Here is a 15,019-nt window from a genome sequence, read left to right as displayed (position 1 = left end):
TTATTATTGATTCTGATTCACGGTGCCAAAGTTATGGGCCTCAAAAATGCCACCCCTCTTGCAAGCACAATGATAAATAAGTTGAAAACCCACCTGAGGAACCCCAAGTACCAACATTCCTTGAGCCGGCGCTCCTGAGAAATTTCCCCGAGATGTAAAATAACAGGGCAGACCAGCTTAGCCCCAAGATATGTGACGTGAATTTCTACGGCACCACTCACTAACGATAGCAGTAGACGGGTGAGTGGCGGTCTTGGGCATGGCCAGAGCTGTGTCGTCGGCGCCATCAAGCAATCCTTCAGCTATCTCGCTAACAAGTTTCTCAGTGATGCCATATTGAATGAGTGTTCAAACTTGGACACTCTGAGAAACGACTAGAATGGTCATCGCTCGATGGTACGAGTATAGAGCGAGAATTGATATGTGTTAACATAAAAAACAGACGGATTTTGTTGGCAGTAAGCTTTTAAATCAAAAGATCTGCTGTACCGATCATCCGCCTTGGCCGTACAATTGATATGTGTTAACATAAAAAACAGACGGATTTTGTTGGCAGTAAGCTTTTAAATCAAAAGATTGAAGATTGATATGACAGGTGGGATTTTCTTTAGCAATAGAATGATGAATTGTCCTCTAGGAATGTTACATCAAATTTACGTTAAAAGGACATAAAGATTAGGAGGCAGCAGATGGGCAGAACATTAACACCAATATCTAAACCTAATTTCATTTTGCTAAATGAAAACAGTCGATGATAATAAAAGACACAATACGATAATTTTTCCTTGAAATTGAATATTGGAATTGCAATTCTGTTAGCTTCTAAATGTGCTGTTGAAGCGTAAGAGATTCTATGATTTGGATAGTTCCATGCATCTGCGGAAGAGAACATTGTACTGACCATAACATTACTTTGGTGAAAGTTCTTCTTGGCAAACCTGTACGTTTTTTATAACTGCTAAGAGGCGTGGAGGCTAAAGAGAAAAAAAACCGGGGTGGTTGGAGACTTGGAGTGGATGGTTGCACTTAATCTAACCATCGCCCTGCTCTACAGACCCGGTTGCACCCGTCTTGGCCGCCAGCCCTTCATCTAGAGTCTCGTCTCCCTCTTAGCCCTTCTCCACAGATCCAGGAAAGAGTACGTACATCTTCCGAGCGCCAGGTACCGGCGACTTGCTTGCAATGCTTGCAAGGAGCCATTGGTTGGTGTGCTGGTTACACTGGTAGAGTTGGTAGTGGACACACTCAGAGCTACCAAGAAACCCCCCGGTAGAAGCAGCCTGAGCTGGTCGTGGGTGATAGGTGCCACCATCTCCAAACTCACTCAGTTAGCCAGTCAGTCAGTCAGTCAGTCAGTCAGTCAGTCAGGTTATCGCCGTCTTAGTGTACAAGATCTCGGTCATTGGGCTCGAGGTTCTGAGGCACCCAAATATATTCAGAGTTCTTACGGGAAAAGTTGGCCTTTGGCAGGAAAAAAACAGAGTTTCAAACCATGACCAAGTGATATTCATATCCGGATAATCAGAGTGTGCTTGTGAACCAACGCTAAAACAGAGGTGGGATTGGAGAAACCGAATCCTTGGTCAGTCCCAATTGTGGGACGAGGATCCTTCACGTTGACATTGCTCAGAACTTAGTCCAATCAAGGTAAGCAACAACTACTCCTCTTGATGATTGCCGATGATTCAATAGAGACTTCGACGCCGGGGAAAGTTAAAAAAAAGAAGTCTCTTTTCCTCGCCTTGAGGGCGAATTTTGACCGTCATTTTTGGCTCCTTTATCAGGAGGCACATTCTAACAGTTGCCCGAAGCCATGATTTTATATTTCATTATCTGAGAACGCCAAATTCACACACACGCACTTCTTTTTATGACCACTCTATTTCTTACGAATTGAGTAGGAGTGACTGGACGACCGCCTGCTTGCCACTTGTTGAGTGAGTGGCGTGCCACAAGGGTGAAATTTTCCACAATTTCCCACACTGCAACACACTACTTACTTGTTTCTGGATAGAATCTTCCTTTGAATTCATCATCCTGAGTGATCCTTGTAGTAATGGTAGTGGTAGGAATAGGAGTACCACTGGTAGGGGTATCGGTGGTGATGGTTGTGGTGGTTTGCCAGTTGGTGGCCGGCTATTTACGTCCTGAGGTGGCCATTTATTTCAAATACGGAATTACAGGTCTGGTTCGGAGCTTCAGCCACGGAAATGTTCCAATGAGATGAAATTGAGATATCCTGGAATGCTGATACAGTCAGATTTGGTGTGGTTGCAATCTGAAATCAGAAATCTGCCTTGCCATGTGGAGAAACGATGAGCTCGTCGTCACAAAGTTGGATTCAGTCTTTTTTTTTTAATTCAATTTATGAAACAACTTCAGATGGCTTGGCTGGTTGAGCTCCTCCACGTTTTCTCTCTCTCGCTCCATGGCGAGTGTTGCCAAAAGGTGAATAAACTCCCGAGATGTGTGGAGGTGATAAATTGTCTTGACTTCGCTATCCACTTGACGGGGCATTAAATCTGACCCTTTCTCCGATAGTGGGGGAGAATTGCTAATTCACCTCTGGAAGTCTCTCGCTACATATCTCTCTTTCTCTCTTGCATTGCTAAGTCTTATTGTATCAGTCTATTTATTTGTTACACGGTTTCCTAAGGTCGACCAAGCCGAATGTTACTGACCCTAGTAGTTTCTTCTTACAAACCGCCTGTCATGAGTGGTCATCTTGGTTGAAAAATGAACTTGCAGCAAATTGAGGAGGCAGATGAGAATTGTTGCCACAGGGTAGGCCAAGGGATTATGGGTTCGCCTTCGAGCTTCAGTGGTGGGCTTGAGAATGAGACACCCGGTCCTTTTTCGTGGGTGCTTGCTTGCGCTTTGGTATGCTTGAAGAACCATTAGAGATTTCTGAATTTGAAATGCAGGAAGACAGCCGTTAAGTCACATTGAATGTTGATGTTGCCCAAGAAGGAGCTGGAGGATGAGATGATCGAGACTGAGATGGGCAACGTCCAGTTTTCTCTTTTGGGTTCTTCAGGGGCGAGGAAGCAAGCTACTAGTAACAAATAACGAAGACTAATCTTGATGGTTGGAATCGGAGAATGGGAAAATGGGTGGTAGTCCAGAGTCCGGAGCTCGAAAATGCCAAATGGCCAGGCAATAATTGAATGAGGCGTTTTATCGAATTCTCCCGGCAAGAAACAGGGTCGGGAGTTCAACGTTTTATGATCTGATCTTTTCCGGGTGAGGTCACCGGAGTGACAAGAATTAGGCCAAAGATCTGGCTGCTTGTATATTTATCGGAAGTCGATAATTGTTGTCAAGAAAATGAGCGTCGTCGAACAGAAATCCACCATTGTGTATGCCAGTGTCTGTGTGACTGAGAGAGATCAAGAACGGTTTGAAGTCGTAGCAAGCTAGTGAGTGCTGCAGCACTAAAACTACTACTACTACAAACGAAGATCAGAAACAGAATTAAACATTCTCCCTGTTTTTGCACCGGGATCGGTTTGGGAGTACGTAGAGAACAGTACAGTAGATCACGGCTTCCTGCTACGAGTAAGCCGCTCACGAGGGTTGACCTTTAAGAGTTGAAGAAAATGTCACGACTTCTGAGAAGTGACAAACTGCTTTGGTCTCAGCCTCGTCATTCAGATGGCCGGCCAGTGTAACGTACAATATTCAGAACTTGCATATACAAGAGAGAGAGAGAGAGAGAGAGGCCGCTAACCCAGGTGTCTCAAAGTGTTTGTGCAGACACATTTTGGAATTCACAATTCACAATTCAGAACGGAAATTCAATCGTGGAGCGCTGCTCTTTGAAAAGGTCCAGTGAGACGAACATTCGGAGAGGCACGATTCCATTTAGCGAAATATAATGACATTTACCTCCGAACTGGCCATGGACAAATGAGCGCATGATTTGCTGAAGAAAACATATTGTAGTGGTCGTGATCTCTGGAGCCACCTCAAGGACGGTCGGCGATGTGTGTTGACAAGACCGACTTTTTTCAGGGCTAGTTGGGTCGGTGGGTGGCCACGAACTGGTTTTTTTGAACACAAATTCGGATTGCTTTGCTCGCGATTTGTTCTCCCTCCATTCCATTTCCCAACATTTCCAAGACCCCACACTGTCTTTGGGGGGCAATTGCGTTTCCATTTTCTCAAGGCCTTCTTCCCACAAGAGCGCACGGGTTTTCTATTTCCGAGATGAAACTGTATCAATAAATGGCCATCCGATTAGAATCATTTATCTTTCCGCCTTCTCCTAGTTCATATCAATGCGAGTGAGCCTGGAAGGTAGCCATGGTTGAAGTGAACTTTTTCTCCCAAAATGCATACTCAAGGCCAAGTCAATTGGCCATTATGATCGTTTCGAGTCGATCGATTGATCAAGTCCGCCATTGAACGAATTTAATTTCTGAATGATGTGATGCCGGCGAGTGAAGGAGGCCAGGTACGTACGTGTACAAGCAGGTCAATGAGTACGGCACCCTGAAGATCCCCACTCAATGCATCAAGTAATGAGGTCTGATTGTCGGAGATAACACGAGACAATCCATGAACATCTGTTTCTTTGAACCCGGACCAGGTTGTGTTTCACGGACGTCGTGTTGTTCTCTCTCTCTCTCTCTGTCTGTCTTTCTTTCTCTCTCTCTCTCTCTTTCTTTCTATCCAAATCCAATGGGAGGGAATCTGTGTAGGCAGGCTTTTGTGTTGGATTCACGATATCAAGTGTTCTGACCTAATTTGTAGTCCACCAAAGGCGCCAACAACCAGAGCCTTCTGGATGGAGATCGGGAAAGACTCAATAGCCCGTGAAGCTGCTTAATCCGAGGATTTGCTTGTTGCCCGGATCACTGCCATTAGAGCCTGACTACTAAGTAAGCTCCACTCGATGGTGGAATTTGAGAAAGTCTCTACACTGAGCCACGACCAACCATCTACCATCTAATTGTCCAGTCAGTCGTCCAGCATTGGAATTAAGTTCGAAGAGAATGCATGAAATCAAATGGAGTGTGAACGCGCTCAAGAGACTCTCGGGTAAGATCGGATCTCTGCTTGAAAGATTCCACATTCAATTCCAGACCAACTCTCCTGGCATGGGCCTAACTGGCTATCACACATGCTCAACGTTGTGCCAATGAACTCGAGAGCAAGCAACATGTTTTGGTTTTTAATCTGTAGCAAATGGGAGCATTTGGAATTTGGGATTGCCAAAGTGCCGCGTCCAAGCATCAAAGCATGAAAACCAGGAATGGCTGACCAAAGCTAGCTAGCATCACCATGTAAAATTCTGCATCATTTGACAAGCCCTTTGATCCATCTGAAGAATGGGCGCGATTTCAAAGGAAATTTTGAATTGATTGATGGCTGGATGGTTGGATGGCATTGTTGGTGTTGGTGTTGGTGGTTGGATTGACCTCAATGAGAGCAACTTTTGGTATGGACCTCTCATTAAAATCGAATCAAGCGTTCCGCCTTAAACGCTCGGAGACAAAACGTTGCTCAAGATGAAAGTATTTGATCTGAAAGACAGAACGAAAGACAAAACGAACCGTCCGGAGGAGATGAAGCTCCTGAGAAGACTCCTTGTTTTCACTAATCCAAGAATGAATTCGCTCGTTGTGGAGAGGGATCTTCAGAGAGGGATCTTCAGAGAGAGAGAGAGAGATGATGATTGCATACCATTTCGCTTCCACTGCCTTTCCTCATGAAAGACGTCAACGACCAAACTGGCAATTTTGTCAAAAGATATTAGGAGAATGAGTCTGATTTTTCACACACACACACACACACACGCACTCACGCACAGAGCGACTAAGAACCATCCAGACGGCAGACTGAAACGGATTAAAAACAAAGAATCATCGTTTTCCCTGAGCTATTTTTTGTGAACATCACTCTTGAAGCGAGGAGCAGAGAGAAAGAAGACCTTTAATCAAATCAAGCCATTTCGTCGTTTTTCTGTCTCTGAACGTCGTAATTCAAATAATTGGGTTCCGTTCGCGTTGTTCGGATCGCATTTGGGAGTCCGGTTTGCTCCGGAGCCAATCGATTTTTGGACACTGGAATGAATCAACAGATGTTTTTTTTGACTTGGAAATCGTGTGCATTCTCGAAGTCTTTTGGCGATTGGGGACGACGACGAACGAAATTGCTTGGAATCGTTCAGCCACGCCCATCCAGTACTAATTGTCCAGGGTAACTGGGAATCACACATTGGCCACGCATTGGCAATTCTGACTCACAGCCAAGTACGTTCGTTCATTTTGGTTCCATTTGCATTTTGGGTGGAAAATTGTTTTTTTCAATAAAAGCAAATATTGAACATTGACGACCACCCAACCGAATGAATGACTGGGGTTGACGGAAAATGAAAAATAAACTAAGCAAAAACAACAGTACCCAAGACCAATGGCCACCCTCCAGTCTGACGAGAAACATTCCGAATTTCTCCCTCAGAGGAATGCCTGAAGTGTCCGCTTCGTTTTGATGTGGGATCGTTGCTCTTGCAAAACCAAAGAATGCGGTCTATCGGTTCGTTGGCACTATCATCTTTGATTGGTCATCCCTATGACTTGGTCCAAACGGGGTGTTTCAAATTATCGGGATTCGGGATGTCTTCGACGACTCCCACATTTTATATTTGTCTTGCAACAGCTTTTGGGTTCATGCTACATAGTTCGTATTAAATTCAGTAATTGATTTTCTATGAGGCAACCTGTTACAGTTTTTTCTTCTGGGCAAGTCAAATTCCTCCCTGGTTTTCATCTCGACTCGATTGGTTGTTTAGTTGTTGGGAGCTTGCAGACGAACAGTGGTAGTTGGCAGTCTTGCAGTTTCTTCTACCTGGACAGAGTGGGACAACAGGTGAAACCAGTCAGTCCGGTTAATACAGTTATGGCAAGATTCCTCCACGTACTCCCCTCCGCCTCTTCTTCTTCTACCTCAGGGCTCCCTTCACTTCAATCAATAATATGGCACAAGTGATGATCATCTATAGAATTGATCGAGTCTATTTCGGTGGAAGATATGTCGAACCCCTGGAAGGCAACGTCTAAATTGGTGGACACGGACTCACTTGTGGTTTTAGCAACCCTGGCGGGAAGCGAAGAGGCCTGCATACATTCATGTACACTACAGATGAGAGTGTTTCTCCTTGTGGGACGCCATTTCTTTTCGGCTCAGCCAAATGCTTTGGTCAGATGCCTCATCGGCGTGGAAGATTCTCTTGGTATTGGCTGAGCTCGAGGAAATGATGATTTTGATGATGTGATCATGATCATGGCAATGATGCACTTGACCAGAAAAATGTTGGCGAAACCACCGCAGATGGAATTCAATTTGAGCGAAACATCTCGGTGTTTCGATTGTGTGAGACTCAATGCGAGTGGGAAATATTGCAGTAACACAGCAACAGTGAATAGAACCAGAACACACATTGTCGCTCGGTGTTCACGCTTTGCACAGTTGGAGTGGGACCAAATGTTATGAATGGTCCGCCATGAAATTAATTGCCCTTCCCAAGCTTCTTACCAATGGTTTTATAAAAGGTTTAAAAAGCGCTCTCCGGGTGGCGTTCTCTTCCAATTCCTGCCAAATATGGTCACTTAGGAAGTGATCTTTACACTTGATCGAATGCATTTCAAAGTAGGAGTTGAAGACGTACATCAATCGGTGTTGAAGGAAATCTTTGGCACCATTACAGTCTCACTTGTTGACTTGAAGCTCGTTGTGAATTGCCAAGTTCCTTGTTGCTTAAGTGCTACTACCTCTCTTCTCGCTTGCTTCAAAAAAAGGTTCTCATCTCGTTACCTTTGAACAAGGTGATTGGTTGGATGCTCTTTTTTTTCTTGAGCTCGCTCACTTGCTGCAAGCTCCAACAAGAATGCCGTGTCATCCCATGTGCTGGGGCACCCTGTAATTTGTTTTGGTTGCGAGAAATATGGTTCTTCCTGCTTGATACAACTTGAATGCCTTGAATACCCAGATGAAGAGCGTAGCCAGACCAAGATTTCCTGGTGGGGGCCTCCGATACTTGTGATATTGTGTGGCTAGATATTGTTGGTGGTTTTGGGAGACGGAAACTTTGAATAGGCCAACTCCATATGTAAATACCACGTTACCGCATAGTCAACATGTTTTTGGGAGTTTTCCCAAGACTTTCTTGTGCCAGCGGACTTGCCCTTCCTATTCATATGTACAGAAATCCGAGCATTCATGTTTCTGGTCTCCAAATGTGGACTATGTGGACTAAAGAAGAATGGAGAGCGTTGACATACTTTCTGCGGAATAAAAGATGAATTCAATAGAACTGGTTTTTTATGATGGGGCTATTCTGTTTTCTTCCTGCCTCCGGGTCATCATCAGTCCGTCTTCAAATATACATACTTTGTGAATTCCCCCGCTAGAGGGCCCATAGCTTTCGTACCGTTCGAAAGAGATCATAAAGGCAAAACGCAGCCTCTCTTAATCTTCATCTAACGTGAAGATCACGAAGAGATGCCAAAGAACCATTAGAATGTGGTTGAGAGGTATATCAGTGGTTTATTGACAAAACCAGCGGGATAGAAATTCGCCTTTGCTTGCTTGCACTAGCCGTCCACGTTCCACCCTGGATCTGAATTCCCAATGAAGTATTGGAAGTATTTTGTCACGTCTTGTTGGCATGCTCGGATGCACTCTTTGTACCAATATGTACAGTATGTAAAAATGTACTTGCTAATGGGGGAAGGGGGGTATTGGGCCCCATCAGTCATCGCCAAATTGAGGTTCAAGGGGGAAGGGAGGCTTTCCTCAATTCATGGCCAGGATGATATGACAAGGTTAATGCATGATGGCAAGGAATGAATATCTGCGAACCACAGCACTCGCTGCCTCAATATTTCACGAATGACAATACCTCGTTAGACTCATCGTCCGACTCAACGCGGTTCGTCAAATCCACACTTGGTCGAAACCCTAACATTGGTTGTTGTTTTTCCCGGCTTGGGAGTGGCGGTTGACATCGAATGATGTAATTTTTTCAATGAACACAATAGAGTCCTCACCACTACCAAAGCATCCATTCTCATTTTGTTTAAAAGGAAAAAAATGAACTTTCGCCCTAAAATTGCCTGTGACGAGCCGTGGAAGACGAGCCTGAGAAAACCCAAACGAGAAGCGTCTTGGGTAATAATGGAGTGATTCTCAGGAATATAGTGTTCCTTATCCTTGAAACGTTGGCTATGGATGGCCATATGACACATCGTTTCATTGGGGTCTCTCATCCCGAGAAATATGCCCGACAACGCCTCAGAAATTCGGAAATAGGAGCACAATTCCTGCATGGCTAATGGACTTTTTCTACGTCGGAAAACTTCCGGATCTTCACATCTTTGGCATTGGATTACTCTATTTGCACAAAGAAGTGTGACTCTTTTTCTTCCATGGTAGAAGGAAGAGATGCGGGCAACGTCTTGGGCTTCAGGATGGTTTTCTCTAGATTGGAAGTGTTCTCAGATGCCATGGGTCTGATCGTGCGTCTCGTTTCGTTTCTTGATTTCGAAGAATTCCCACGGAGCATAATTTTCCAGTGACTGACTGAAATCCAGAGACAACGTTGTTGCTTGCTGGCTTGTGGTAATTGAGGCCTTGGGCATTTCCGGTGCTTTCATGTGGCAGTGCATGTGGATGTCTCCAACTCGCTCACTTGGTGTTATTAACTGTTGTTCAATATTTCTTCGCGAACTTTCATCCTCAGATCGTACATTTAGTTTTTGCTGATTATTGACTGAGTGCCACAAAAAATGGAACCAAAAGGGAAGTAAGTCGCTTCCAAGGAATGGCAATCATTCTGATGATGATCCACCTTCAAATGCCAAGATCTGATCTATAATTTCTGCACTATCCCAGCAATTTCTGATTGGTGATTTCAACGAGCCTTTTAGCGTATAACCTTGGCCTTAATTCACGCCCATTCACGCCAAAAATCGTACACCCTGGTAGAAGTTGTAAATAATTGCCGTGTCGTAAGTCGAGATGCCAGACTTCAAATGGAATGTGCTTGAGCAATCATGGACACCGTTCTTGAAGGGGGAAATAAAGATTGAATGAACAGAGCGATATGAGAAGGGAAGCATTTCGACAGATGAATGGCAAGCCTTTTTGGTCCACTTCCGACACTTCCTTCTGTGAAGTGAGAAGTGCGTTGGGCTTGAACTTTACAATGAGAGAAAAAAAGGGTTATTTATTCATCCTTTGATCACCGCCATACATTTGCGGATTTTATTCATGTTTTGGGGCCTGATTGGAAGCTGACGTCATCGTGGGTTTACTGCTATTTGGGAACGTATCTAGCATTTGGGTTCGTGCTCGCTTGGAACGATAAATGGCAGAAACACTGTGTTTGTCTGAGATGTTTGCATCATGCCTCGATATTGCCAATCAAATCAATCCACCTATTCAGGTATCAGGGCTATATCTTGATCTCGATCTTGGCGTTTAATTGAACTTCTGTCGAATCATTCCCTGAAATGCACGTTTTGTTTGTGGCGTCTGTTTCCGCATAATTTGACTTGTACCTTGATCTAACTGATTGGCCACATTCAGGGATGCCAATCCAGTGAAGCCAGTGGGCCAACTCAGCTACCCTATCTGCTATGACGCCATCAACTTGTACTTAAAGTGCCTCAAAATATTTGCAATGGAGTTATTTCTTTCCGTGGTTTAGAGACCCGATAATGGGGTGATTTGGGCGTCCCATAAAGGTGGATATGAGCCCCAACAATGACAGCACATCACGTGCAATTTTACAGTTGAGCAAATGAACGAGGAAGTTCTGCTTGAGCTTGCTTGTCAGCATTTGCCTGCCACTCCAATAATGTCACCCGAAACTGCAAGTCAACCCTTACTTTATCAACTGACGCATCAAAAGAGGCCCACACAGCCTCATAATCGGGAATTGGGAGTACATTATGTGAATCACATCGTTGGTGGAATCGTGAAGATAGTTGACTCCATGGTCTTTGCAGTTCGTGGTGGATGCTCGGAAATAAATGCGATCACAAAAATGCCAAAAAAAATTTGCAAATGCTTCAGTGGACTTGTCCTTGGGTTTGAAAATTCAAGTTATTAGTTATCAGAGCCGGCCATGCGTTATTGAGATTAGGGCCAGGCTACCCTCTTGCCGAGGACATGGAGGGTTCAAAAGAGTCTATTGAAATCTTCTCGTTGCGAAACCTCCCTGCATACTTGACTTCTCGTCCTCGTTGTTTGAATTGACCGACCACCTTGGCGAGCAAAAATGCCATTGGAAGGGGCCCCCGAAGGCAATGGGTGCGACTTGCGAATGATGATGCAGGTTTCATTCACATACTCGTATCTGGCTGGCTGAGATATGTTCAAGTGGCGGCGTACTCAGGGGAAGATGATTGGGGGAGTCACCCTGTCAAGGTTGCGAAATTATTTTTGCTTCCCTCAATGGGCGTGTATTGAAGCGTTAACTAACAAGGCGCAATCCTTCCGAGTTCATTAGCAATCAATTGTGCATCCTTACGATTATTCGCTAAGTAGATTACCACCGGGCTGACGAACTACATGCCACAAGCTTGAAGCTCCTTGGGATTGGCCTTGAGCGTGGTTCCAAATCCAAATGTATGTGTGCGTTATTTTTGGTTCCGAGGTATCATCATGTTTCAGTTTGGTCGAACTTTCCTTTTCCTGCGTTTGATGGCAACTTTCATCGACCGGCTTCTTACTTGGTATTGTTTGGCTGGCCTGACCCGGTGGTGTCTATACGCCATGTTGGCTCAGATTTACTATCTACTACTACATGGTGTCCAATATTTGCACGCAAGACGAAACGACTGTATTGTGTATGTAGACGCGAACAATACTGTTAGTAATTGTCTTTTGTCTCGAGAGAAATGGAAACTTTCGCCTCAAGTGGCAAAAGTTCCATTTGTGTCGGAGTCAAGGGACTCCGAATGTAATGGCCACTTGACACCTGTTGACTTGAACTAAATTTATTTTCCATTCTTGTTTATTCCAGATGAAGCCCAGGGAGGGCGGAGGCATAACCATGCTCTCAAAAGCAACCATAGTGGCATTCATTCTAGTTTCATCTGCTCTAGCTCAAGACTCGCTCTTCCAATGTCCACGAGGTGAGTTGAAAGTTCAATCAATGTTTGATTGATTGTTTGTTTGTTTGTTTTTGGTCACTCACTGGCTTTAGAAAAAGGCGGTACATTTGAATCGACCTTTTCGCCAGGGTCGGCAATCGAGAATATGTACGTTCATGCCGTATGCCAAAGATGTGAAACTTTTCAAGTTGTCTGTTTATCTCTGAAGGGCCTTGACTTTAACGCTTGAAATGAGGCTTTGTGGACGAAGAAAGTCCAAGATGGCCCCAAGGCAAGAAATCATGCGCGTGTGTAATTACTTTGCGTATTTTCATGCTTGTAAATTGGCTCGCAATTCTGTAAAGCACGTAGAGGGGGGAAGGGGAGGGGGGGGGGGCCCCGCCCCAAAACTAGATCTCTTAGGCGATACTCCTGACTGAGAAGAACTAAAGAACTGAGACGTGTATTGAAATGATCCCAAACCTTCAACCCAACGTTCGTCTCTGATCACTTCTCTGTGTGAAAGTCAATGACAAACAATTACACGTAATGAACCCCCTTCATGTTGACGAGCGCTTAAAGAGTGCGTTTTAAGTTGTCAAAAAAAATGCAGGGTTCCTCACCGACCAGACCACCACATTTAGCATTGATCTGGTCGAGTGTTCTGCGTACTCTTCGTGCTCTATTTGGAGGTTTGAACCCGGCAACCCCAATCACCTTGGCCAATGGACCGAAATAGTGGAAGCATCCATGTGGTCTTCTATCCTTGTGGTTGGACAACGACGATGGTGGTGTTGGTGTGACCTACAGAGAGTACAAAACCGAAACATCACATTTTTCATTCCCATCCCACCACAAAGCCTCCGACCATTTGGATGGTTTCGCGATTGTGTGGGTGGCCAGTTTCGTTTCCCTGATGCTCACCGTCAGCTCCAGAATTCGGGGAAAACGAGATCATCATGGCAACTCATCAGAAGCGGTCGCTTCTTTTCATATGAAAATGTCCTACATAACCCACAGAGCTGGGAGATTTCTCCTGAGATCGTTTGAATGGCGAACAAGAACCGTTCCAGTTCTTGTTCTATTTTTTGTGTGTGTGCGAATGTCCAGAAAAAAGTGAAACTTTACTAATCCGGAGCTTATCTCTCAAACGGAAACTTGACGACTTGATCAATGGAGGGATCTTTTTGCCCCCTTGTGAAAAGCTTGGACGAGGAGGAAGAAATTTCCTAAATTCGCTTCTTGGCCCTACCTAATGGCCAAGAAGAGGGGCCGCGAATGCTGCTTTGATTTGTTTGTTGCTTGGGAGGACTCGTCAACCAACGAAAGGTCTTACATATTTATTAGGGTCGGGTCTCTCCATCTACCTCTCTTTTTGCCCTCAAGACAAGAGTTCCTGTTGGTGCTCACATTATCTTGGAAATCTTTGGCTAGGTTTGTAGCCAAAGGAAATCTTCCAAAGCCTGGCCAAGTTGTGGAAGCAAGATCGGATTGTTCACGCCTCAAACATCAGCGGCAAAGCGGCAGGATAGGTAAGGTAGATGGATATAGGGTGGCCATTGTTTACCGCAGAGAGCACCTTTTGGCCATATGAGTAGGCAGCAGAAAGAGCTGCGTTTGCCTACTTGCCCAAGTCCAATTTGAATAGTTTTATTCCCCTTTTCATGGCTTCTTTGCCCTCTGGCAGCCCAAATTGGCCCCTTGGATTTACCATTAGCTTCTTTGGCCCAGACCCAATAATGAAGTCTAACTCAGGGCAGGGGAGCAACAAAAAGTTTCTAAAAAAATATATTTGATGGTTGAATAATCCGCAACACTTCCTGGTAAAGAGGGGGTTTACTAATGAAGCTTGATTAAATATGAGAGGAACAACGATCGCTTTTGTCAATGTCAGGCTGCATCATAAGGAGTTGCAAATTGAGAGATGTAAATCAGAATTAAGGGACATATGAGGGCTTGAAAATAGATATCCTTGCTCACGTCTCAATTTGGCAATAAATCAAAAATGCCTTTTCATATTGACCACCTCCTTAGGTGAGCCGGAGATTGGCAAGGCAATGATGACAATCATACGTACTTGGTTCCTGTGCAAATTGTTCCCCCTCTGAATGTTGATTTATGCGGTTTGGTTGTGCACGTTTTGCTTTGGGGTTGAACTGCTATATTCTTGTGATTTTGTGGCCAAGGAAGGGGAAGTGGCTGAAAGTCAAAAATCATGGTTTCCACGGGATACCTGGTTACTCCAACTTGTTGTGTTCAAGTCAAGTGTTGTTCCTCAAATTGTAAATTTCCTCTTGCCATAACGATCCGTCTTGTTTTGTTTTTCCAGGTTGGAAACTTCGTGGACTGCATTGTTACCAATTCTTTAATATTAAACATTCCTGGAGTAAAGCGTCAGAATTATGTCAGAGGTGAGTTGCTGAAATTTGTTTGATCTTGGTTTCTTAGTTAGCTCATTTTGATGGGTGAGGGGAAGGAAAGTGAGCCTTCCTGGAAGATTACTCATGGGGATTTATTTGGGAACGTGACGTCACCAGTTCCATTGGATTGAAATAACTTTGGTTTTGAAAGATATAAAAATGAGAAACGCCAAGCAATGACATTTGAAACAGAGCTACAAACAAATTCGGGTATGGAGATCGTGACAAGCCCTGCAAACAGGGTGTGGTTGACACGGTTCGCATTGGAGATCGAAACCCGCGGTAACGAGTAATCGCGCATTGTTTGCTTGAAGAGTGAAGCAAGACTCGCTGAGATTGAGTGAGTTATCATCTGGGCGAAGGCGAGTTCTCTCTGCAAAACGAGACAATTTCCTCCAATTATATTCCAGAAGAGGAATATGGCCAAAAATGGCCTGACGTGACTTGGTTTCCTCGGTGAAAGTATGGGAGTTGTGAGTGCACGTGGTTTTCTTC

At 44.5% G+C, this 15,019-nt stretch overlaps 1 protein-coding gene across 1 annotated transcript in view; it reads left to right on the top strand.

Moving 5' to 3' along the window:
• Nucleotides 1–1,166: 1,166 nt before the first annotated feature.
• Nucleotides 1,167–15,019, top strand: part of LOC131892442 (uncharacterized) — a 35,125-nt gene continuing 21,272 nt past the window's right edge. The window contains exons 1-3 of the mRNA XM_059242326.1: nucleotides 1,167–1,647; nucleotides 12,035–12,146; nucleotides 14,434–14,515. Of these exons, the coding sequence (XP_059098309.1) occupies nucleotides 12,035–12,146; nucleotides 14,434–14,515 (194 nt within the window). The 5' untranslated portion in view covers nucleotides 1,167–1,647. The remainder of the gene's footprint in view (nucleotides 1,648–12,034; nucleotides 12,147–14,433; nucleotides 14,516–15,019) is intronic.

This window comes from Tigriopus californicus, chromosome 12 (genome assembly GCF_007210705.1).
Source record: "Tigriopus californicus strain San Diego chromosome 12, Tcal_SD_v2.1, whole genome shotgun sequence".
Taxonomy (NCBI): domain Eukaryota; kingdom Metazoa; phylum Arthropoda; class Copepoda; order Harpacticoida; family Harpacticidae; genus Tigriopus; species Tigriopus californicus.
The sequence above is the reverse complement of the archived record's forward strand: the minus strand, read 5'-3'. Positions and strand labels throughout refer to the sequence as shown.